Source organism: Callorhinus ursinus, unplaced genomic scaffold (genome assembly GCF_003265705.2).
Source record: "Callorhinus ursinus isolate GAN/ISIS: 27379988/994484 unplaced genomic scaffold, GSC_fseal_2.0 scaffold26, whole genome shotgun sequence".
Lineage (NCBI taxonomy): Eukaryota > Metazoa > Chordata > Mammalia > Carnivora > Otariidae > Callorhinus > Callorhinus ursinus.
Genome location: NW_027397088.1, coordinates 6,005,396 through 6,031,394, shown reverse-complemented (window position 1 = coordinate 6,031,394; position 25,999 = coordinate 6,005,396). Strand labels below are relative to the sequence as shown.

At 42.0% G+C, this 25,999-nt stretch overlaps 1 protein-coding gene and 1 pseudogene across 8 annotated transcripts in view; one reads left to right on the top strand and one right to left on the bottom strand.

Moving 5' to 3' along the window:
• LYRM4 (LYR motif containing 4) overlaps window positions 1-25,999 on the top strand; it is a 264,652-nt gene that overhangs the window by 42,017 nt on the left and 196,636 nt on the right. The window contains exon 3 of one of the 8 annotated variants that reach the window (XM_073877545.1): window positions 10,414-10,623. The exons of 6 other annotated variants lie outside the window; for them this stretch is intronic. In XM_073877545.1, the coding sequence (XP_073733646.1) occupies window positions 10,414-10,431 (18 nt within the window). In that variant the 3' untranslated portion in view covers window positions 10,432-10,623. Of the gene's footprint in view, window positions 1-2,658; window positions 3,019-10,413; window positions 10,624-25,999 lie in introns of those variants that run through there. One more of the 8 variants, XM_025891245.2, reaches the window with a different exon arrangement.
• On the bottom strand, window positions 3,109-5,155 carry LOC112838293 (E3 SUMO-protein ligase PIAS2 pseudogene; annotated as a pseudogene).

The window sequence follows — 25,999 nt, the reverse complement described above, 5'->3', positions numbered from 1 at the left end:
AAAAAAAAAAAAAAAAAGAAAGGTTCTGACAAATGAAAACATTCCCATTCCATCAGAGAACTCAGCCAATTACAGGTCAACACCTGGGCAGTTCCTGCTCACTTCCCTTTCTTGTTAAGACTTCCTGAATCCAGGTGTCACACTTACCCTAGTTAGCTTATGAGATGTTAGGGACTCCTCAAGCTGCCTTGCTCTACACTGGCATGAGCTGACCTTGGCCTGAAGGCCTGAAATAAAGCAGTGTCTCTATTTTCTTCTCACTGACTGCTCCCATAGCCTTCTAACATGCCTCCCTGATTTCCCCTGCCTGCATGATCTATTCTCCACATACTGCCAGAGTGATCTTTTCTTAAAAGGAAAATTAGAGCAAGTTTTACCCCTGCTCAGAACCCTCCAAAGGCTTCATAGCACCATGGCAATAAAATCTGAAATCCTTAAGAAGTCCTCAAAGGCTGTCCATTGCTCATGGCTCCCTCACACTTTCAGATGCCTTCTTGATGTCCCTGATATACCCCCAGCTTGTTTCCATCATGGAGGCTTTGTACCCTCTGCCTGGAATACTCTCTCCCCAGACCTTCCCGTTGCTCAATTCCCTTTTTCCCCTCAGACTTTTATTCCAATTTCACCTCCCCGCAGAGGGCTGTCCTGACCACACTGTCTAAAATAGCCTTCCTCTTGTCACTCTGTCCCATACCCTGCTTTGGTTTGCTTTACAGCATTTATCAGTCCAGAAAATAACATCACGTATTGCCTTGTCTGTTTTATCCTCCTCTGTGAGGTGAGGGATCTCCCCTGTCATGGTCACCGTGCCTGACTGGCCAGAGCATGGGCTCTGGGGCCATCCTGCCTGTGTTCGCATCCTGACTCAGGCTACTAACTATGTGATCTTGAGCCAGATATTTAACCTCTTGGTGCCTAATATAAAATGCAGATGAGAACAGGCCCAGCCTCATGGGTTATGGTGAGCATCAAGTCAATTAGTAACCTGTGAAGCCCTTCGAAGGATGCTAGCACATAGTAAATACTTGCTATTATTGTCATCAGGAGTATCTACAAAAGCCCCACCTACAGTGGGCTCTTAATAATCCTCTGTGGACTAAAGGAATATATGAAGATATATTTGGCCCCTGGGATCATACATCTCAGGCAGGGGGTCTGAGCCACCAAATCATGGTATCTCTGGGCAGCAAAGAAATACTAAGTACTTCCTACCTCAGATAGTAAACAAGGCCCCTTGGGTGTTTAGTATCAAAAAGAAGAGCAGAAAGGTCAACCATGCTTTCATCTTGGTTCTTTCTTCCATTTTGCTGTTCTGAAGGTACTCCTTTTGACTCCTATTTATAAGGCATGAATTAGAATAGCTCTCAGGTAATCACCCCCACTCAGTATAGTTTGTCTTGCTCCTGTGGATTTTAAACAACCAGAGCCTGCCTTGTTTGGTATTACTACTTTTGTGCTCTATACCCTTGCTACTTGAGGTGATCTCTATAAAGACCCGCACCATTGCCCTCACCCAAGGGGCCCTTTCTCCCTGTGTAGTTCACAGAGATTTTGTGTTCTTCAAAGTGAAAGTATTTTCTAAGCATTTTGAAGTAGAGTGGTCACCTTTGTTACATACCTAGCTAAATAGCCACATGTCTGTGAGAGAAGAAATAGAAGAGACAGCTGAGGGCAGGAAACTCTGGCTACAGTGAGGAGGCATTACCAGACCCATCTTTCTGTACTTTGACAGAATTTCCCTGAATATGCCAGTTAAGATTGTGATTTTAGGAATACTCAGCTACAGCCTAAATGTGTAGCAGCTTTTTCTAGAAACCTGGTGAAAACTCACATATCTGTGCTGAGTTTGGGTTTATTTCCAGCTACATGATGCTCTCCGTGTTCATCAGAGTGCATCCTGTGAAGGCCGTGCTGCCATCCTGGGTTCTCAGGTAGCAGCACAACTGGGTAGCAGAAGGAGTGTGTGTGTGTGTGTGTGTGTGTGTGTGTGTACATGCACACAACGCTTGTGTGCACATGTGTTATGGACCCTTTCCTTAGACAGTTTAACTGACTAAAACCATAATCTCTAGGAGAGGAACAACTACTCCCTATTGAAAGGTTCCCAACCACCAGCTTAAGTAGGCTAGCAGATTTAGCTCTAAATTTCTATCTAAATAATGTTTGGTTCCCCTACCAGGGATGGGCTGTACATGTACTGAAGTAAGGAAGGCATCCCACAAAAGGAGGTTCATGTGTAACTTCAGGATTTGGGTGAGGATACTTGATGCTGTAGTATGTGATTGTACATGCTGGGTAACAACAAGGTTTTGGAGTCATACTGGTCTTGCCAGCAGCTTTTCAGTGATGACGATTTTATACCACATAGGTTGTTCTTAAGCCAGTATGGGGTGTTTTAGGGGTTTTTTGGGTTTTTTCTTTTTCTTTTTTTGGCCGGGGGTGGTGCAGCGAGTTAGGAGTTTTCTTTATTTTGCTTTGTTTTGTTTTGGACAAACAACTTCTTTGCATGTATTTTTTTCCTTCACATCAGGTTAAACAAAAGTTGCTGTCATTTTAGAATCATTGATTGCATCTTTTTTTATTAGAAAAAAAATCTTTACCTGAATATCTATGTAACTTCATTGCTGTTTATTACAACAAAAAAGTTTTAATTTGTAGATTCCATCCGGTAACATATGAGATTGAAATCTGTCTCTCAAGAAGATACAGTTATGGCTGAATGTATTTGGTGTTCAGAGTACAGCACAAATAAGAAAAATCCTTGCATGTCATGTGGTTCTTGGTGCAGTCATCACGTTCATGTCTCAGAAAGCAAAAGAATCCATTTGATGTTTCAATAAATATCAAAGTAGGGGCGCCTGGGTGGCTCGGTCAGTTAAGCGTCTGCCTTCAGCTCAGGTCATGATCCTGGGGTCCTGGGGTCCTGGGATCGAGCCCCGCATCGGGCTCCCTGCTCGGGGGGGAGACTGCTTTTCCCTCTCCCACTCCCCCTGCTTGTGTTCCCTCTCTAGTTGGCTGTCTCTGTGTCAAATAAATAAATAAAATCTTTAAAAAAAAAAAAGATAAATATTAAAGTAGTTGTCTTCAAAAAAACAGCTTCCACAGAGAGAGACCCGAGAAGGAGCAGTTTCAGTGAATGATTCCTAGAATCAGGTGAGTCCTCCTTTAATCCAATGAGGAGATGATGTCAGGAATGAAGCTTCCACTGCTGGTGATGACCCCGGTGTCACTCTGCTGCTGGATGAACTAACATGAGGACTGCTTTCCTGGGGGCTGGTCATGGTGACAGGCATAGTCGTGCTGTTAAGGGTGAGGTGAAACTCTCCAAAACCAGAAGAGGACGGTCCTAGGGATCGAGTGGAACAGAGGAGGAGAATGCGAGCCTGGCAGAGCTGAGGACGAGCGTCATGTTGGCCTTTGGCCTGCGGTGGGATGGTGCCGAGCAGCCTGTTAGTGAAGGTGAACAGCAGCAGGACCAAGCGAAGTCACACGGGGCACCCATACAGAAGACGGCTAACACTCCTTTGGTTAGGCTGCTTTGCGTTTCAGACCACAAATACATTTCCTGTTGGCAAGAGGGTCTTCCTCTTCCTGGGAAGAGCTTTCTAGTGTTAGGTCAGTAAATCCACTTTTTTCTTGCCTCATTGGCTACAGTCACTGAAGAAGGCTTTTGAAGACACTTGAAATGTTCATTTTTGTATGTGATTGCTGGATACTTTCATACTTTCTTTCTTCTGTCTCATTGGACACCAAGAACCATCTTCTTGAAATGTGATCTCATACACATCAGAACAGTCATTGAGAATTTCTATAAAAAGCCCATGTAAAGTTAGACTTTTCATGGGCAGCTTTTTTTGTCACAGGACAAATCCAAGCAGGCTTCTCATTCATTTGCAGATAAAGGGCAGCATCAAAACACTATAGATGTGTGTAAGTAAAGGGCACATCAAGGATACCTGAAGGAATTTCACTATCAGGAGCTGTAGTAAGTTTTTCTTTAATTAATTTTCTGGATGATTAAGGTTTCTAATACCTTTCATTTTTAGTCTCTGTAATGACATGGCTGATGTGAGCTTTCATACAAGATATGCAGACATGGAGTAATTCTTTCCAATTTCTGATGCCCAAGAAATGGAAATCTGATTTGGCACAGCTGAAGATAACCCAACCAAAGATGTATTTATATTCAATCCCATTTTTAGGTGGTAATGCATTACCAGGCAAAGAAAATGGCTTCACATTTACTTTACATTTACTTCCCATTTACTTTTATACATAGACTGTTGGGATAGTTTTGTTCTTGAGAGCAACTTGTCTCTGCCAGGCAAAGTCCCAGCTGAACTTGGACCATATCTCTCCTACCACCTGGCAAAAAAAAAAAAAATCCCTAGATATGCGGCTCTCTCTAACTTGTTAAGGTGTCGGAACAAAAATAAAAACTTCTCTTGAAATTGTTGACTACTGCTTTCAGCTAAACTCGTGGACTTGATGAGAACATCAGGGACATCATAAAAGGGCAAGTTTTTAAACTGCCCATCAGGATAGACAAGGGGAATTGGGGGAGATGGTTGCTGCATCTCAGACATGGGCTGAGTATCTTGAAGTAGCAAGAACCAACAGGAGGGGAATCATGAGTGAGATATCCCTGAGGTGGAAGACAACGTGGATTCCAGCCATGGCCAAGTCAGGTTCTTCAGGTGATGAGCTACCATCCAAACTGAAACCGATGAGCGGCGCCTGGGTGGCTCAGTCGGTTGAGCTTCCCAGCTCTTGGTTTCCACTGGGGTCATGATCTCAGGGTTGTGGGATCAGAACCTCACTATGGCTCTGCTTCTCCTCTTCCTCTCCTGCCCCCTCCATGCATATGTACGCTCTCTCTCTCTCAAATAAATAAATCTTAAAAAACAAACAAACCAATGATTTGATGATGGATAAACCAGAAAGCCCTTCAAGAGTCCATGGGTATCCAGTGATAACACTGAATGCAGGTGAGGATGCAGAGAAACTAGATCACTGCATATGTTGCTGGTAGGGGAGGAAAATGGTACACCACTCCTGAGCTCCTGGAAATCTGCAGGCACTGCCACCACAGCACCCCTCCCACCGCCAGCCATGACGCCTCCAGCACCGTCCTGCGCTGGGCACGGCTGGCCATAGGGCTGCGCAGCCCCGCCCGCCACGTGACCGGCACGGGAGCCCCCACCCACCAAGCTAGGCTTTTTTATAATGAAACAGTTCAAATAATGGATGTATCAGACTCAGGGTTATCAAACTGCAGTTGTGAGCAATTAAGAGCAGACTCCATGCAGCCATTAAAAAATAGGAAAGGGGTTGATGTTACAGGTAGCCCGCATTTTTGTTACGTGACTGTGCCTATGTGTGAGCATTTTCAGCGTTTCTTGGCTCGTACTTAATTACTTTATTTGTAGGTCACTAAAAGCAAAGTAATTTGCCCAGTTTATTGGCATTTTGGATGGTGATAGATGAGAGTCTCTGATACCATTTTTTTTCACTTTTGTTTGCTATTTTATGGATTAGTCTTTAAATGGCCATTCAAGAGAAATGTCCAATAACTTTTTTAGTGTGTCGGTTGTGAAATGAGAAGCTTGTGAATGATGTCTGTCTTTTCTCACTGTCAGCCACTGCAACATCCGTTCCAATGCCCCAAATTGTGGGTGAAACTTTAATTAAAAGTGCTATCTTGCCCACAGTTCTCATCCTTTAATTTATTTATTTTTTTAAAGATTTTATTTATTTATTTGAGAGACAGAGAGAATGAGAGAGAAAGCACATGAGATGGGGGGAGGGTCAGAGGGAGAAGCAGACTCCCTGCTGAGCAGGGAGCCCGATGCGGGACTCGATCCCGGGACTCCAGGATCATGACCTGAGCCGAAGGCAGTTGCTTAACCAACTGAGCCACCCAGGCGCCCTCATCCTTTAATTTAAAGCAGCCTGTGAAAAGGTAGGATGGTTTTAGATCCTTTGGAGGAAAATTAATAGCACACTATCTCTCTTTGTGTATACTTTTGGCCTAAGTACCATTTTGATAGTTTGGGGGAAATCTCTAAAATTTACATGGCAGTGGGGCGCCTGGGTGGCTCAGATGGTTAAGCGTCTGCCTTCAGCTCAGGGCATGATCCCAGGGTCCTGGGATCGAGTCCCACGTCGGGCTCCCTGCTCCTTGGGAGCCTGCTTCTCCCTCTGCCTCTCTCTCTCTCTCTCTCTCTCTGTCTTTCATGAATAAATAAATAAAATCTTTAAAAAAAAATAAAAAAATAAAAAAATAAAATAAAATAAAATAAAATTTACATGGCAGTTGTTTTGATGGAGTAAAGAAAAGTCAACTCCTACATTAGGGGCATTGAAAATATTTGAAAAGAATTATACACCATTCATAATAGCCAAGAGGTGGAAGCAACGCAAATTCCTACCCATGGATCAACAAGTAAACAAAATGCGGTATATACATACAATGGAATATTAGCTTTAAAAAGGAAGCAACTTCTGACATATGCTACAGCATGGATGAACTTCCAGGACATTATACAAATGAAATAAGCTGGTCACAAAAGGACAGATTGTAGGTGGTGGTTGCCAGGAGCTGAAGGAAGCTGGGTGCCTGGAGTTACTGCTAAATGGGTACGGAGTTGCAGTTGTGCAACTTGAAAGAATTCTGAAGATAGGTTTCACAACAGTGTGAATGTACTTAGCAATACTGAACTGTACATCTTAAAAATAGTTAAGATGGTTAATTTTAAGGTGCTTTTTTCCACAAGAAAAAATATCTGCCCCTGACCCCCAAAAAAGGAATTATAGCTGGTCATCAGTTTTTTCCTTAATTGGGAAAAATAAAATTAAATGCTTTAGACATTGGTATTTAAGAGTGGGAGGCTTAAGTTGTTTGAAGCTTGAACAAGTGGATTTATATCTGTGAACCTTCAGTTTCTTATGTGTAAAATCAAAGGATTATACCAAGATTTCTAAGGCTACTTCCAGTTCTAAAATCCCATGGTTTAACATTTCACATAAATATCTGTCCCCTTCTTTATTGGCAGAAACCTACCTGATACGTTTTTTTTTGTAGTAAACTACTCTGTGCTGAGCTTTCCTTGGCCAATTTTTACTAAGATCTTAACAGAGTTTAGGCTATAGATAAGCAAAGTTGTAAGCCAGCTATGTATTCATACCATCGTAAATTTCAGAAACTTCTCTTGGTCTAACCTTTCTGCTACAAGAAAAGTCAGAAAATTGAATTATTTTATTAATCTTGCCAGCACCTCTGCTGTTAAGCCTTCCTTTCTGATAGAAGATATGTCACCAGTACTACAGCATATCTCTGAGCTAAACATTTTCTTTCAAAGAAAATTAAATAGCAACTCAAGAGCAATAATACATTAACTTGATAGGCAAGAAAAAGATTAAAATGCTTTCCTCAAGCCCCACCTTAATGTTAATACTAGTTTCTTCTTGATTTGACTTCTCCCTGCTCCCTGGCTGGCTTCTCAGCTGCGTGAAACACTATCTGTTAGATAGATCAAATGACACTGTGTATTTTGTAATTCCATGCCCACAGTTTCTTTTCCTAGATATTTATCAAGCACCTACTCTATACCACCTAATTATGAATTGACTTTATAAGTTCTTTGGAGGCAGAGTTGGGATTGGAATTTTGAGGTCCATCAGAACCTTGTAGATGGTCTTTCTCATTTTGACTCTTGGGAGACAAACCTTTCCTCTTCATTCTAGATCACACCTATTTGTTCACTTAATAGAACAGAAATATATGGACTCTAATAGGGTACCCCAGCAATACTTTCCCCTGTGCCTATATAGATCAACTAAGATTGGATCAAAAGATCAATCTACATATTTAAAAACTAATAAAGCAGTCAGAAGTAAAGGAGATTTAAACACTCTGTCTTGGACTTCAATAAAAATCCTCAGGAAATCAACATGAATTTATATACAGTGACTGGAATTGCCCCCTGAGTGAACTTTGTATCTTTTGGATATCTGAATTCTTTCAATATGAATGAAAGATTCCCCAAACCCCTGTCAAATGAGAAAGGTTGATTACTTTTATAGCTTGGCCTATGTATGACATTCATTTTTTTTCAGTCTGTTCAATATGTAGTTTCTCTGCAGCTATAAAAAAGACTTCTTCAAACAAGAATTTAAACTAATTTCCTCCCTCCCTGCATTTTCTAGAAATTCCAGTAAATCCTCGAGTCTGGGGCAATACTATCCCCACTATTGGCATTCCTATAGAAAAAAATACCTCTCAGTTAGAGATTGTGCCTTGAATTTGATTGAGTCCTCCGAGGCTGACATGTACAAAATAAGGTTCCGTTTTCTTTCTAGAAGAAGCCTATCCCACCTCTGCATTTTTCACATACAATAAGAGTTCTTTTTCATATTTGCATGTTCAGAAGAGCTCATGAGGAAGGAAACAGTAATGCTATTTATAGAAAGCTTTGCATGGGGTTTCATTTGGGAACTTTTATTATCCTTCTCCCATCTAGCCTACTAGAGCTTTTCACTCTTGAATTCCTTGAAGACCCATTTTTGTTGCTGAAGCATCTAAAGTGGAAGTAGATACTATCAACTCTGGAGCAGAACGTACACTGATCCATAGCAAGGGGAGGAAGTTGTAATCCCAGCTCTGTTAGGACCATACTGTGTGATCTTGGGGTCATTTAGTTGCCTAATTTACCACATGTGTAAAGAGATTATTTTGGGTGATGCTGCTGCTGCTGCTGCTGGTGATGATGTATGCTTGCTGTCAGTGTTGGCTCATCGTGTCCTCTTTACCCGCGGACACTACAAAGCACTTTGAACATGTCTCAGTTGCTAACAGCAGCCTTGTGAGAAAGATACTGTTTTCCTCAGGTGTTAGATGAGGAAATGCAGACTTTGCGTGTTTGAATAACTCCCCAAGGACACACAATTAGGAGAATGGTGGGCCCACATCTATTCTCACTTTTTAGCCGGTTCTTAGAAGAGATATCAAACTGTGGGTGGTAAATAAGACATTGGAGATGGGAGAAGAAGGCAAGAAGTAGGTTTCCTTTTCTAATTGCTCATTTAGAATTCGTATTAAAAGGTAACAGCTTACCTTCTGTGGACTCATGAGTAGTTTATCCCTAGGCACTGATCCCTTTAGCATCTCTCAAAAAAACTCTCTCTGCCTTCAAAAGAAAAAAAAAACAGAAACCACAGTCTGAAAATGTTAAAGTTCAGCCACCTTATTTAAGAAGTGTTTGCTCAGAATTTCCCCATAGATCTGAAGGTTGCAGCTCCAATTGTGCTTTTCCTGACAAGCTATCACTGAAGTGCCCTTCACTGGAAACCTTTTGATGCCTTGCTGCTTGGCTTGTCCTTTCAAGTAATCAAAGTTAATTTCAGTCATGCTTATGCAGAAGATCTTCTTCTAAGATGACAAAGGAACAATGTCACACCTTCTAGGCAGAGCAGTGGAAGGGGCACGCCCCATTTGTGTTTATTTGTGTTTCTATACCACATCCCCTGAAGTGGCAGGGAACCAGTGATCCCACATGCCCAGGGCATGTGTGAGAAAAAACACTTGTTTCCTGAGCATTTGCTATCTGCAGTTGGACTTTTTCAAACTTGATGTGTTTCATATATATAGGATAGATTCATTGGTGCTGTTGGAAAGATACCTCCTAATTATACATCTATGAGTCCAAAAAACTGTTGTTTTATGCAGAGACATAATAGGAGTGATAGCCAAGAGACAAGAAAAGGTTTGGAGCCAGATACACCGCAATTGAAATCCTAACACTTTTTCAGTAGCTCTCTGGCCTTGGTCTTGTTATTTAATTTCTCTTAAAATATTATCATCATTCAATTTTTCTACTCAAGGCAAAGGAATACCATTCTGAAGTTAATGTTAGTTTTGTCCTTGCTCTGTTTTTGAAATAACAAAGCCAAACATTGTAGCAGAAATGTTCTCTCTTCCCCAATCTCGTAATTAAGGCTGTCATGTCATGAAATGGTCCATTATAAATAATCAAAGGGCTCTAAAAATTCTCTAAGATATGGCGCTATAGTAATCTTAGTTTTATTCAATTAATGCTAGTGTACAATTAAGTCAGTATTTTAAATATTTTCCTTTTCCTCAAACATTTCCACTTCCACTTGGCCTAAATTTCACTTCTCCCCACCCATCTCGACTCCAGAATATAGTGAAAATAGCCCCAACCCAGAGGCCACGTGGCTTTCCCCGAGTCTGTCAGAAGTTAGCAGAAGCATCACCACTAAGTCCATGACCCTTTAGGCCTCATCTGTAAAAAGTACGGACTCGAGTACAATGGTTTCCTGGATCTCCAGGGGCACAAGAATTTGTGTCTGAATCTGTCTTGTTGAGATCCAACTTGGGGTTTCTTTCAACAGGTTATTCCATCTCACTAGTAAGTGAGTGCATTCCAGAACTGCTTAAACAGAAATGGACAAGCCTTTGGAGCCCAATAAAAACCCAGGCACTCAGTCATTAAGCATCTGCCTTCGGCTCAGGTCATGATCCCAGGGTCTTGGGATCGAGCCCCGCGTCAGGCTCCTTGCTTAGCAGGGAAGCCTGCTTCTCTCTCTCCCACTCCCCCTGCTTGTGTTCCCTCTCTCGCTGTGTCTCTCTCTGTCAAATAAATAAATAAAATCTTAAAAAAAAAAAAAAAATGCAGGCGCTGACTGCTGGGGGGCCCGGGAGCTGGCAACCCTGGAGTCTGCTCCCATCCCCTGCCCATGGGCAGGCAGTCCTCTTCTTCCAAGCTTCCTCCTGGGGCTCGGGAGGGTTCTGCTCCATGATGCTCCGAGGTCTCCCTCACACCGGACGTTTTCTGATTTGGAAAATAATTGGTCACAATTGTTAGGTCCCAGAAACACACCTGGCAACGTTGGATTTTGACCAAGGGCGAGTGATGTCACCGACCTCCTCTCTTTACTGAATTGAGTTTAAAAAGCAAACCGAGCTGCTCTGAGCTCACAGACAGCATGTTTTGTTGAGCGTGGGGGAGGAACCGGGTTATGTAATGTTCGTTCTTGGGTGCCAGCCTCAGCAGCGGGGCTGATTCGAGAAAACCCTTTGGCTATACTTTGTAAAGGCTTTTAAAAGCAGCCATGGCAGGACCGCTACCCGAATCCTGGTGAGGTCAGGGGGCCTGTGAACTCCGCACAGGGGCTGCCCTTTTGGACAGCTGACAGATTGTAAATACCTCACTTGACTGAAGAGGTTTTCTTCACTGGGCCTCGACAGGCCTCTCAGAAGGAGTGGGATGGGGAAGGAGAGACTGGGAAAAAGAGCAAAACCGAATGTGCCTCCCACGGACAGCCCTGCTTTATGTCCTGCCCCGAGCAGCACTGCCCTTGCATCCCGACCGGAAGCAGCTGAGTCTCTCCTCAGCCAGATGGGAGGCTCCTTGAGGGCTGGGCCTGCTGTGTCCAGTGGACCAGCGCAGCACAAGACACATGGTACATGCCCAGCGGACACCTTTTCTGCGTTCACCGGCTCCCCACAGGAAGGCCTCAAAGGCCCTTCCTCCTCCTTTCTTGCCTGCCAAAATCGTGTCCGCCGGGCCACCAAAGCACTACAGGTGACTCTACAGCATTCATTAACATGGCATTGCAGTGCTGTGTTCATAAGGCATGTCTGCCCTTAGCCCCTGACCTTCCAGAGAGGCAGGGCTGTTTCCTTGTTCACCGTGGTACTCCCAGTGCCTTGGAGGTACAGTGAGCTCTCCGTTAATCCTTCAGAGTCATGATAGCTTGGTCGGAAGATATGGAAGGAAGAGTTTAAAACTGAAACTCAGAAGGACTTGTAGCCCACGCTGTGCCCCTGACCCAGGGCAAGAGCAGCAGACTTGGCCTTTCTGACCAGAAGTCTTCCTAGGATCTTTGTGAACGCAAAAGGGCATAAAGTGCGCTGACACCCTCTGCCATCAGTAAAGCCGCTCACCAGTGAGTAGAGTTAACAACCTTCAGTCCCCAGCACTGGGCCCTCAAACTAAATATCCTGCTTTGCCTGAGGATGTGGCTACCACCCAGGTACCAAAAAGGAAGCCAGGAACTCCTTCTGGAAATTAGTGTATTGGCCAGAATAAGCCGAAAACAAAAGTCAGTCTGGTGAGGTGAATTCCAACAGTAGGAAACAAGACTCAGTTCCAATTTTCCCACCCCGCTAGGAGGCACGAAGGGCACGGGATCCAGGAGTAGGGAGTGGTTTCAAATCCTGGTCATCACTCCCTAGCTTTCTGAACTTAGGAAAAATGACTTCCTGTGGAACTCCTTCTCCTGCTCCCACCTTGTTGGGAGGTGAGAAGACAGAGAAATGTGTCTGTAAAGCATGCAGCCCAGCGCTTGGCCCCTGGTGAATGTTCAGTAAATGAAAGATGGTTGCAGCCGTGTCCGTGCATCAGCTTGTTTTTCTCCATACTTCTTTTAAAATCTCAAGCGCTGAAATGACGGAGCTGTGTCACAGTTTGGTTTCAGATCTCTAAATGTGCAGAAAGGGAGCCGCCACTGGTCCCCCTCTCTCCGGCGGCTCTGTTCTCCAATCTCCTCCATGGCGACTCCAGAGGCTTTGCTAATCTTCAGGCTCTTGGCATATGGTACTTGTTGTAATATAGGTCTGACTTTCCAAAATGCTTTTCAGTGGTTTCAGTGAAGCTGCAAAGACTAGATTCCAAGTGACAGTTTCTGTATGAAATATTTATCACATGCTGATAAAAGCATATCCACCGAATGGAACCAGGAGGGCAAAAGGGAAATGCAGTCCACATATTTTTACTTTCTTCTTTTAGATGTTCCTGTCACATTGTGGACTGCCAGGCAATGAAATGAAGGAAAGACTACAGGAAAATAAAAAGAGCAGGTAGAGCGAGTTGGTGTTTGGAAGTGAAAACTGGTGGTGCCTTAATTTGAATAAATAAAGGTGTCCTCAAATTCAGAAGACGGGAAGGCAGAACCAGGAGCCCTTAATGGGCCTAGCAGAAGAACACACTATACAGGTAGAAAGATTTGGTTCCACCATTGTCTTTTCATCAACGCTCATACACAGAGAGCAGTGCCTGATCAACGAGGTATGTCTTCGCAGAGCTTGGGGGAAGTTTTCCTTAAATTTCTATAATGTTCATCTCAGACAATCCATATTTATTCCTAAGCATTTTGGAGTGTCTGCAGGAATGAGCTACCAAAGTAGGGGCAGAGAGGGCTAAGAATGGTCAGTATTTGAGGAACTTGTTTTGTGATGACCAATGAATGACATATTTCACATCGGAAGACATGCCTTCATAGCGGTAGACAAGTCATGAGAGCTGTATATGTGGCTTCTTCATTTAATAGGGGTTTTGATCCTTGTTTCCTTGAGGGCAGGCACTGTGTCTGTCTCCACACTTAACCACAGTATCTTACACACTGATAATGCTTAGAAAATATTGCTAAATGAATTATATGCTTTGGGGCACCTGGGTGGCTCAGTCAGTTAAGATCTGACTCTTGATTTTGTCTCAGGTCATGATCTCAGGATCCTGGGATCGAGCCCCACGTCAGGCTCCAAGCCAGGCATGGAGCCTTCTTAAAATTCTCTCTCTCCCTCTTCTTTTGCCCCTCCCATGCTTGCTCGCTCACTCACTCTCAAATAAATAAATAAATAAACTATGCTTTAATTCCAAAGGACTGAATTATATATGCTTGAATATCTTAGTAGTGGCTCAGTGTCATTCATTCTATTTATGGAATAACCTTTATCAACAAAGTAAAAAGCCGTACCTGAGCTAGCAAAGTTTTGATCCATAAACCATAACCTTTTAGAACCATAACCAATTATAATAGCTCTCTCTTTGAGACAGATAGCGGTCCTGCCATACATACAAACTTAGGACATCTATTTATATTTTGGGGGGAGGAATGGGAGAAATAAAGCGAGTGAGGGTTACCATAGCTGCTTTGGAGAGGCGTATTAGAGCCAGTCATTCTTATCCAAATATCTGAATGAAAAAGACTGGTGAGTTGGTCTGCATGCTTCTTCCATTGCCTGCATCTTCCTTTGGTAGCCTCTTGGGATGGCATTAGGTTCATGTACCTTCTGTGTATATGTAAGAAGATTGGAAGGTGGGAAATGAGCCTGTCCATGATAGGTGGGGGATCAAAGGCAAGGCCAGGGAGCCGGGCTGCCCTTTGCCCCTCTGGTCAGTTCTCCAGAACTTTCTGGAATACAGGTGTTATAAACACAGAGGTCCTCAATATATTATGACTTACTCACCTTTACACTTTGGGACAACTCTTCATGTGAATTCAGACATGCCCAGAAATGTAGGAAGGTCAAAAGCAGTCATGTTCTTGCCAGGATTTATTGTTTAAACAAATCCATTATGAAAATTCAGCTTACCGGGCCGCCTGGGTGGCTCAGTAGGTGAGTGAAGCGTCCGACTCTTGGTTTCAGCTCAGGTCAGCATCTCAGCATCCTGGGATTGAGCCCCATGTCCAGCTCTGTGCTCAGCAGGGAGTCTGCTTGAGGATTCTCTCCCTCTGCCCCTCCTCCTGCCCCTCCACCTGCTCACGCACTCTCACTCACTCTCTCTAAGTAAGTGAATAAATAAATAAATCTTAAAAAAAAAAGAAAGAAAATTTAGATTACCAAGGAAATGTAACTAGAGGTTGACTGAACACTTACACAAATTAATTCTGGTTATGGGTATTCAATGACTACGGAGACTACAGGGGTTAACATTTTTATCTCTTCTTCTATGCTACATGCTGCAGGCATGGATTATTTCATTTACAACTACTCTGCAGCATGTCATTTTATAGGTGAGGAAACCAAGGCACAGAGAGAGGGATTAAGGAGAGGGAGACTCCTTAGCCGTAGTGGTTGAAGGCATGATTTTTGAGCTGAGGTCTCTTACCACCATTCCTTGTTGCCTGACAGTAGGATCTTTCATTGCATTTTAGTAAAAGTTTACAAAAATCTGATTAAGATACACTTCTGTAGCCTTGAAAGCCCCCCTTTTTTTAATGATGTAACTTTTTTTTTTTAAGATTTTATTTATTTATTTGACAGCGCAAACAGGTGCAGCGGCAGGCGGAAGGAGAGGGAGAAGCAGGTTGCCCGCTGAGCAGAGAGCCCGAGGTGGGGCTCCATCCCAGGACCCCGGGATCATGACCTGAGCCAAAGGCAGACGCTTAACCGACTGAGCCACCCCACCGAGGTGCCCCTGAAAACCCCTTTCAACTAAAAACCAGTGGGTGCTCAAAATCAAGGAGTGGGTCTCTGGGGAAGGGACCCATAGCACTCTGACTCTTGGATCTCCATGCCCTTGTCCTTGGGTGCACACTGAGAGAATGAGGTGCAGCGCCCCCCGAGCCTTCAGAGCTCTTCGGGCCTTACTGCTGGCGGGATCTGAAAGACAGATTGTTCCCTCTGGAGGCAGCAAGCATTAGCTCAAGGGGTGAGCCAGAGACCTGACCCAGAGCTGAGTGGAATGCAGAGAAGGGAATTAAGTCTGACCAGTGAAATGGCTCACTCAAAGAAAAGGGATAGTTTGTGGCATGAGCAAATTAAACTCCCTCCCACCTCCCCCACCAGACCAGGGCCATTTGAGGCTTTGGTATATTTCCAGGCCATTTCAGGGATCTAAAGTTTTTGTCTCATCAAGAAGGAGGGCATATGCCTGTCCATACAGGCATACATTTTAGGCATACATTACTAAGGTCTGTATTACATTGCCTGTAGCCCCTCCTTGATAATAAAAGGAAACTAAACAAAAAACTAGCACATTCCATCTCAAATACCTGTATTTACTCACCTCAAATACTTGCAACCATACACAAGTGAAGTTTTCCATTATCTAAGCATTTTGTAATGTTTGGAAAGAAAAACTATAATCAATCTCAAAACAACCATACATTTCCCCCAAGAAGAAGGAAGTTTTCATCTTTAACACGTTTTGTGCCTATATGTTGCAGTACACTTGAGATTTAGGTCAACTCAGCTTTAATTTTAAACTGTATTACTGGGGAAACCAAAGGCTACCTGATCTTTAGTGGGATCTTCAAAGACAGGACTTTGCACTTTCTGCTCATGGTTCTCAATCTTGATTGTACACTGAAACCACCTGGGTGCTTTCACAAATCCCTAGGACCGGGCCACTCCAGGCCAATGGAATTAGAGACTCTGAGGGTAGGACTCAGGCATCAGTAGTGTTAAAACTCCCCAGGTGACTTCAACATGCAACCAAGGTTGAGAACCAGGAGTTGAAACTGAGCCCCTGAACGGGTACCCCCGAACCTGTCACCCTGCACTGAGTACCTGTTCTCTAGAAGGCCAGCAAGTTGTCTTTGATTTTTGTAATTACTGATCTCTGGATCTCTAAATTAACCTTTGCCCCAGGGATAATTTTTATTCTGTTGCACTTACACAGAGATTCAAACTCTTAAGTTCTCTTATATATTGAACAATGCAACTCTGTCTTATTACAACTGGAAATCTCATGTGTTCCTATAGTGTGCATACTCCTGATGAAGCTCTTTGGGTTTTGGCTGATAGAGCAAGACAATATTCTTAACAACCAAGTAGAATAACACAACTTAATGTCAAAAGAATGGCAGAGACGTCCTCTCAGGAATGCAGTCTTCATCTCAGGGAGAAGTTATTTAACAGTCTTTGGGGGATATTTTTTAGTGCAACTGAGGGTTTGCTGCTCATATAAATTGTAGCTCATCCATCCTGCATTTCTGCTTGTCACATAAACCCTGGCGATAATATCTGCAGAGTCTTGTATCTTCATAGCAGCCATAGTCCAAGTGCAGGTAAAATTATTCAGGAAGTCATGCACCTTCTCTCCTTTCAGGGGGAATAGATGGGAAGAAAAGAAGATTAATAGACTATAGACCAAGAAAGATACTTGTAAGATTTGTTCAGCCTTTCAGGATAGTTGATAGGAGTGTGCTCCTTACTTTGGTCTGTTTTGAAACTCCACAGCCATCAGATGCACAAGTTGTCCTCTGCATCTCCTGTCAGATAGATCACCATGGGAACAGCAAGGAGACCAGTGGAAGCATAATAGGGCAGCAGCTTTTGGGAGCCAGCCCAGTGACAAATGGACCGGGCCAAATGCACGGGGCCAAACGTTCTAGCACTCAAAGGAACTAGATTAACAGGGCTTAAATTGGGGTGGGTTGGCCTGCTGGTATACCAAATTTTTCCAGATTTTTCTGGAAATTTCCTAGTCTGATTTTTCTCAACTCCAGAACCAATCAAGATTCAGCCCATTGATGAAACTTTCTCATGAAATCTGGCAGTTCAATCTGGTCTTCCCTAGCGAAGGCCAATATTGTGTAGATTTCACTAGATCATGTGTTCCTTAACTTGCTAGAACATTCAGTGTATGCCTTTCCTTTTTTCTTTAAATGACAGCCTTATTGACTCTCTCTCTCTCTCTCTCTCTCTCTCTCTCTCTCAAATAAATAAATAAATAAAATATTTTTTGGAAAGGGGGAGGGCACATAGGTGGCTCAGTCAGTTAAACATCCAACTCTTGATTTTGGCTCAGGTCATGATCTCAGCATCTGAGATCAAACCCCTCGTCAGGCTCCACAATCAGCAGGGAGTCTGCTTGAGATTCTCTTTCTTCCTCTCCCTCTGCCCCTCCCCCTGCATGCTATCTCTCTATCTCTCCCCATCTCCTTCTTTTCCTCCCCCCACCCCATGAGCTCACACCCTCTCTCTAAAATAAATAAATCTTAAAAAAAATAAATAACAACTTTATTGAGACATAATTCACATATCATAAAATTCACCCATTTAAACTGTACAATTCAATGGCTTTTAGTATATTCACAGAGTTGTGTAACCCATCACCACAGTCATTTTAGAACATTTTCATCATCCCAAAAAGAAACGCCATACACATCATCAGTGACCTCATTTCTCCCCAACCCACTCTCCCCCAGCACTTGGAAACCATAAATCTCCTTTATGTCTCTATGGATATACCTACTCTGGACATTCATATAAACGGAATTTATTTTTATGACTGGCTTCTTTCCTTTAACGGCAAGGTTCAGCCATTCATAGTATGTATTGATAACTTCATTCCTTTCAATAGCATTGTATGACTATATCACATTTTATCTGTCCATTTATCAGTTGATAAACATTTGGGCCATTTCCACTTTTTTGCTGTTATCACTGATGCTGCTATGAATACTAGTGTACAAATTTTGGTGTAGACATATGTTTTCATTTCTCTTGGGTATATATACCTAGGAGTGGAATTGCTGGGTCACATGGTAACTGTTTAACTTTCTGAGGAATGCCAGCCTATTTTCCAAAGTAAGTGCTCCTTTGTACATTACCATCAGCAATGTGTAAGGCTTCTAATTTTGCCACATTCTTGCAAATACTTACAGCCATTCCAGTGGCTAGGAAGTGGTATAGTGTATACCATTTATACATAAAACAACCAGATTTAGATTGGAAAGCTAATGTTGACCTAGTTGCTCTTGGAACATGCAAGGGAAGGTTAAGATTATTTTTAATTTTTATATATTTATTTTGTCCACATGAATCTCTAGGCCAGTCCTTCTCTAGACCTAGACCCCAGTTCTCTGTGAGAACCAGTTTAAGCCCTCATTGATAATACAGTGTGAGTAAGAGTTCCGGTATGGCTTGGAAGTGTCCATTGGGCAGCCAGGGTTGATTGAGATAATCTGAAGCTCTGGTTGAGGGTGCTGTCTTTCACTGTTCCCTGAGGCCCTCCCTGAGCTTGGATTGAAGAGATGAACTTCCCAGATGATCGAGGTAATGTGCTTTTTTGCCTTGCATAGTGCCTCATAGAATTCTTTCACACAGTAGGTGTTGGTTGATTTTTTTAAACTCTACCTTCTTCCCTACAAAAATTAAGCTACTGTCTCAGACGCATAGACCTCCTTACCACTAAGTCAGTCAGTCTTTTTTATGTCCTTTTTCTTTACAGATCTGATGTTGTTTACTCCTTGAAACTTCATATCTGGTCCTCTCTTCCATGTAAACTGTTAGCCTCGGTTTAGGAGATCTTTGCACTTGGGTGTTTTATCAGCACTTGAAAGCCCTCATGACCAAAACTTAATGAGTTATATTGCCTTCCCTTAAACTAATTTTCCTTTGCAAATTCCCAGTACTTCCATTCTCTTGGTAATGCAGGCTCAATTCCTTCCTTGCCCCTATGCACGGAGAATGGAGCCTTGATTGTTTCCATCCTCCATTTAAAATAAATCTAAGCCTCTTTTCAGGTCCTCTAAAATAGGGTACCTGGGAATATTCAAATATGTTCTGAGGTACCACCCTGAAAGCTATCTTTTTCTTCAGGTTCAGGCTTGGGTGTATGCTATTCACTTCTGTAGTCAGGTCTAACCAACTCAGGTACTTGGCCCAGCCTTTAGCTAAGTCATTGTGTGTCCGGATCTTTGACTCCTCTTGAGTACTTTACTTGCCTACCAGTAAGCATTCTGTTTTTTCTGTAGGACTTGACTTGAGGTTCTGTTAGATATTCCTGTTGACTAGATGATCATCTGTTTAAATAATCTCACTGTTAATGTGAAAGCACCCTTTGTTTGCTGACAGCCTGATTTCCCTGGGCATTTATAGTGCTTAGATGTGTATTGATGGACATTACTCTGTAACTGTTTGTGTCCAAGCACTCTGGGAGGCTCATCAGTCTTGTGCTTTTTTTAATTGACATCAATATTGTGTTTGCATTTATCAATATTTCCTAATTGCCAAGTTATAACAGTGGAACTTCTGTAATAAATCATGCCCACAGATATCTTCAGATGTTAAGGTTTAAGGTTTCTGTCAATATGTTGATGTCTTATAAATTGTTTTTATGAGGATTTTTTTTCTTATGAGAAAGGAAGAACCGTGTAGCAAGAGACAGAGAGAATTGAGTCAGTGTCACCATGTAAAATTAAGTTAAAGGGCCAAATCATTCCAGTGAAAAGAGAAGAAAGCTATTTCCCAAGCCAGTACAATACGTTCCCATAAACTTCAGCATTACTGTCCAAATGAATGCTAATGTGTCTCCCTTGCGAGTGATGTACTGTGCCAAGCCTCTTCCTGGGAGAGAAATTTAGACAAAAGGACAGTTTGCCCTCTTGCAAAGAAGGAACTATTATCAATTCATTTTTCGGGAGAGGAAACTGAGGCGTTGTAAGCTGAAGTTATTTGCAGAGAGTCAAATAGTGACTTTGCAATGCTGGGACTCATACGCAGGGCTCCTCAGAGTCCATGGCTGGATTCTTTACCCTTCAGGGACAGACTTGACCAAACCCCCAAAGGAGAGGGAGACCCATAGGTGTCAAAGGACTGAATCCACATCATCTGTTAGGCATTTGAACACTCTAGAATGTTCAGCTCAGAAAAAAGATGAATGTGAAAGGCTCAGGAGGTCTGTCCCCGTGTACCTGAAGACCGTTCCCTTGAGGGACAGTAGACCTTGTCTTCTCTGCATGCAGGCATTGGCAGTGGGGCCAGCCCTCTGACCTGCTGAGAGGTGGTGATGTGCCATAGTTACAAGTATGGACCCAGGAGTCACACTGGCCCCAGCAAATCCCGGCTCAGCCACTCACCAGCCCTCACCCTTGGTCAAGCCACTTGACCGCTCTCTGTCCCACTTTCTTCAGCTAAGATGAGCATTTTGACAGTATCTACATTATAAGGTAGTTGTGAGGACTCAGTTAATATGTGAAAAGTGCTTTTGATAAAGGTGCTTGGCACATAGTAAGTGTGAAAAGTGCCACTCTTACTCTTATTACATTATAAAGCCAGACTAGGTGTGAGGAAGAGTTCTCTAAAAAAAAAAAACCACTCACTATTTATACATTAATTCTGCAAATCTTTATGTATGAGACTTCTAGACAGTGGAACACAACAGTAAATAAGACAGATCTAGTCCCTGCCCCTATCCTCATGCTGCTCACATTCTGTATTAGGGAGAAAGGAAATTACTGTGAATCAATAAAGCGCCATTCAACCCCTGAATGAACCATTCCTGACATTGTGACCCCCGCCCTTTCCCTGATAATCACTGAAGATGTCCAGGCACAGGCTGACCGAGGTCACCATGAGAGGGGTTTGCTACTGTGGGATTTTATAATGTTCTAACATCCCTCTGTAAAGTAAGGTTAATTTAATACAACCAGTGAATAAAACATCAATTACAGAATTGCTTTACTTTAAAACTGTCTGTCATCCTCTGGATCTTCGAGGTGAGGTGGGGAGATTATGCAGGACAATCCTGTGAGGTACAAGAAAGAAATATAGGACTTCTGCTTATAATTTTTATCTCATCTTTTTAAATGTGTATTATTGTATGTATCTTATAATGTACATAATTTAATAGCACGGGAGCATATGTGGATAACATCTAAATAAATATAAACATACATTAAAGTTGCATGCATAAATATATTTTGCTAATAAGGTAAATGATTTAAAAAGCTTAACGTCTGCTGCTGTAAGTTTTAAAATGACTGAGCTTTCTCAAGTCAAAAGCTATTGTAATAATGAAACAGTGTTTCTGTGTTTTCCGTATTTCTGATGTGGTCATTTATGGATAATTTTCAACTTTAAAGGTAATAGTTTTCCACATGATGGAAAATGAAGACATACTTTGACCTCTACTGAAGAGCTTAAAAATCAGTCATGATAGTCCTTAATGTTTTTGTAGGAGTTAACGGTGTTATTGCATTTAATCCTCCTTTGAGCCCATGAGATAGGTCTTAAACCCACTTTGGAGATGAGGGAACAGAGCATTTTAGAGGTTATACCCAGAACTTTTGGCAACTAATCATTTTGCCAGAGAACAGAAATTTTAAAATTAAGTACTGTAAAGTATACCAGGGAGTACCTGTTAGTACGGGTCAGGGTGAATGCTTACTAGTCTCTCTTGTTGCCAGGAGAAGGACTGTGGCTATTTTTCTTACTATTGCAATCCTGTGTTCTTACCTCAAAGGCAAAACCCTATCAAGTAAAGTATCATTCAACAAGATTTATTCGGAATCTGCGATGAGCCAGGCCTTCAAGGCGCTTTCAGTTTACCAGAGGAGGTAACACTTCTTTTCTAATCCCCAAATCGGGAGCATGAAGTTGACTTTTAATTAGAGGCAAATTTCAGTTTGGAAGATAGTCTCCACGTTCTCTCCCTCCCCATCCCCATATTATCAGCAGTCAGGATCCCTACTTGCAGTCAACAAAAAGCAACTCTGGCTAATTTCAGCACAAAGAAGATAGTTAAACGTGTTCAATTAATGAACAGTGAATTCCTGTCTGGGTTCCTTACTCCCATTAATGGATAAGGTTTTAGGGGAAAGGGGACAGAGAGAAAGTTTAGAAGCTTGGAAAGGAAAGTTGGGCAGTATGTTCTAAAAGAATGCCTAGAAACTAGTTCTCTGCTAACTGTGGGTTGACAGAGATTTATGTGGATCTGTTGGATTTCATCTAATAAGATTATTCTATAGCATGAAAAACCAATTACTTGGAGTTCAGAGACCTACATTTTCTACTATTGGGCCGTGTGATCTTGAATAGGTTACATAACTTTTAGGTCTTGGTCCTTTCTGCTGTGAAATGGATGAAATGATAGATTAATCTGTAAGTCTTCCTGTGAACTGTCTCTGCTGATAGAAATGTTGCATGTCTGCCCTGCCTAACACAGTAGCCACTAGCCACTTGTGGCTGTTGATTCAGCACTCGAAATGTGGCTGTTTTGACTAAGGAACTGAATTTTTGGGTAGTGAGTGAAAAAACCCATATATAATATGTGACACCTAGTGTTACTTCATAACTTCTTAGTTCCTGATTGGTGTACTTTTATTTCCTTTCCTTGTCTTACTGCATTAACTGGGACTTCCAGTGCAATGTTGAAAGAGTGGTGAGGGGAATATCCTTGCCTTGTTCCTGATCTTAGTGGGAAAGTTCCTAGTTTCTCACTATTAAGTATGATTTTAGCTCTAGGTTTCTTGTAGATATTCTTTATCATGTTGAGGAAGTTTCCCTCTCTTCCTACTTTACTGAGAATTTTTATCTTATTTCATAATTTTAGATTTATTATTTTAGCCCTTACAGCTAGTTTGTTTATTATTTCCTTCCTTAGAAGCATTCCTTGGGATCTGATTTAATACTCCTAAGTGATAAAATTACTTCTTTTTAGGTCCCAAAGATAGGGTTTTGTGATGGTTAATTTTATGTGTCAACTTGGCTGGGCCAAGGTGCCCAGATATTTGGTCAAACATTATTCTAGATATTTCTGTAAAGGTATTCTTTGGATAAGATTAACATTTAAATTGGTGGACTTTGAGTAAAGTAGATTACCGTCTATGATATGAGTGGGCCTCATCCACTCACAGATCTGAGTAGAACAAAAAGCTGGTACCTCCCCACCCCTACCCTCACTGAGCAAGGAGTTCTGCCAGCAGATGGCCTTTGGACTCAAACTGCAACTCTTCTCTCTGAGTCTCCAGTCTGGCGGCCTACCGCCTACTTGCTAATAAGCCTTTATAATCACATGAGCCTGTTCTTTAAAATAAATCTCTTTCTATATATATATATATATATATCTACGTATACTACACATACCTATATATATGACACACATTCTGTTGGTTTTCATGCCCTGCTTAACATACTTTTAAACTATCAGATTGTATTCCTGTTAAAGCCGCTGAAATTAAACATAAACCATTAATTTCAATTATTCTTGCCTAATGTCAGTTACAAGTACCTTGGTGCTATATGTCCATTTTCTGTTTCCTTACCTTTGTCCTCTACCTCCTAACCACACTGTATACGCAGAATTTGATTAGTAGGCTCCTTTTAAGGCACCTGTAATCCTATAATCAGACTTTCCAAGGGCCTTTCCTGATTGACTGCCAGTTTTGGCTAGGGGATTGTCAGGGTCTCTGGTCTTCTTTCCTTGTCTGCTCCTGTCTGTCTCAGCCATAGACAAGGTCTCTTGTTACTTCGATTGTTAGGTAATTTAGAGAAAACTTCAATTTGCCTTTTTAGCATTTTAGCTGGGAAACTCTACTCTATTTCCCCTTCCCCCATTTCTTTAAGATTCCCAATGCCTCTTTTTCAAAGACCAAAATGGGAAGAACAGAAGCACTACATACAGAATCTGTCTGCTAATGTTACCAAATCTCCTGGCTATTTTTCTCTACCCTCTGTAAGATCACATGCTTTACAAAGAGTCAAAGAGCCCTGCCCTTCCATCACGTGTTTCTTCAGGTGGAGTGGCTAATGACCTACAACTTGATAGTCTTAATTAAGCTATCAAGACATTCTTGTTTTTTTTTTATATATTTTATTTATTTATTTGAGAGAGAGAGCACAATCCGGGGGAGAGGCAGAAGGAGAGAGAGAAGCAGCAGACTCCTCACTGAGCAGGGAGCTTGATGAAGGGCGGGATCCCAGGACCCTGGGATCATGACCTGAGCTGACGGCAGACACTTAACCAACTGAGCCACACAGGTGCCCCTAAGACATTCTTTAAATGTATTTTATGGAGAAATAATCACATGTAGTATATGGAGATGCTAAAATAGAACTTATTGCTCAGCAGGAGGACAAAGTGTATTGTCACTCAGAGTTTCTTTTGTAATATCAGCCCCTTCACTTTCTTGTTCAAGGATCTTGCGTTTTAGGCTTTTCCTGTAGAACGCCATGCTTTTTATTATTGTGTCTACCAAACTACAAATGGGGATTAAGCTTTTATGCCTAGACACACTTTGGATACATTATGGGTATAGCTTGTGGATTTGATGTCTTTTAATTGCACCAATTGAGAAGAGTTGATCTGATCGCAGGAGAGAGCAGCAGTGCCCCTCCCACAGAGCACTTTCCCCATGACAAGCCCCCCACAAGCAGTATGTTCTGCTCTAACAAGAGGGGGATGCATGAGGCACAAAGGTCTCATTGTCCCAATAGTCTAGTAATGATTAGGACCTCAGAATTTTTTTTAATGTTTGCATTAACTTTTTTTTTCTAATAGACCCTTGCTACATGTCACATTTGGAAGAGTGTGTGAGGCGTGCTTTTTTAGAACACATCTAGGGCGTGTTCAGGGAGGTGAGAACAGAGTGCCCATAGTCTGTACTTTTCTAACCCTGCTCGCCTGGTAAGGGAATCTTTGTATGACAGGGCCAAACCCTGCCCTTGGGACCCTCCTTCCTGGTCCTAGCAGCTCTCTCTACCCAACTCCCCCTCCGCTCCCTCACCCCTGGTCATCCTCAGTTAGAAGTGACAGCATGTTAAAAGTCATTCACAAGGTCCTATAGAGAGTATACTACTCAGCAAGAAAATAGACTGTGTCTTTGAAGAAGTGGATTATAGACTCGTTCATTGCTTTTTCTAAACCTCAGGCTTTCATTACCTCTGTATTTTGAGTGGAAGTGATTTCTTAGTTTATTAATGTTGGGGTGGGGTGCACCAGCATTTTGTTGTATGATAAAAATCTCATCTTAATTTTATAATACCTGTGATATTTACTGATAACATATATGGGAGTTTTGCAAATTTAACTTTGAAAAAGTTTATGATTCACTCTTCCAGATGTGTGCTCTACTCAGTACACATTGCCCCAGTACCTGTGGTAGGAATGTAGGATAGTTTATGGGCGGACTATTAAAACTAGCATCTCAAGCATGTTTCTTTGGAATGGAAAGTAGCATATTGTTCTTCTCTGGATAGTTTTCTTCTTAGTAATAACTTAATAATAATAATAATTTTTTAATTATTATTTTACTTGGACTTAAACAGTTTATGTAAAAGAATGAATATTTTACCCTTTACTGAATTCCACCAGTGTTAGCATTTTTTTTGCAATGTTTGCTTTATCTCCTATTTCTTCTTTTATTTTATTGAACTATTTGAAAACAGGTTACAAGCATAATACTACTTCTATATGCTTCAGTGTGTATCTTAGAACAAGGGCTTTCTTCTATATTATCACAA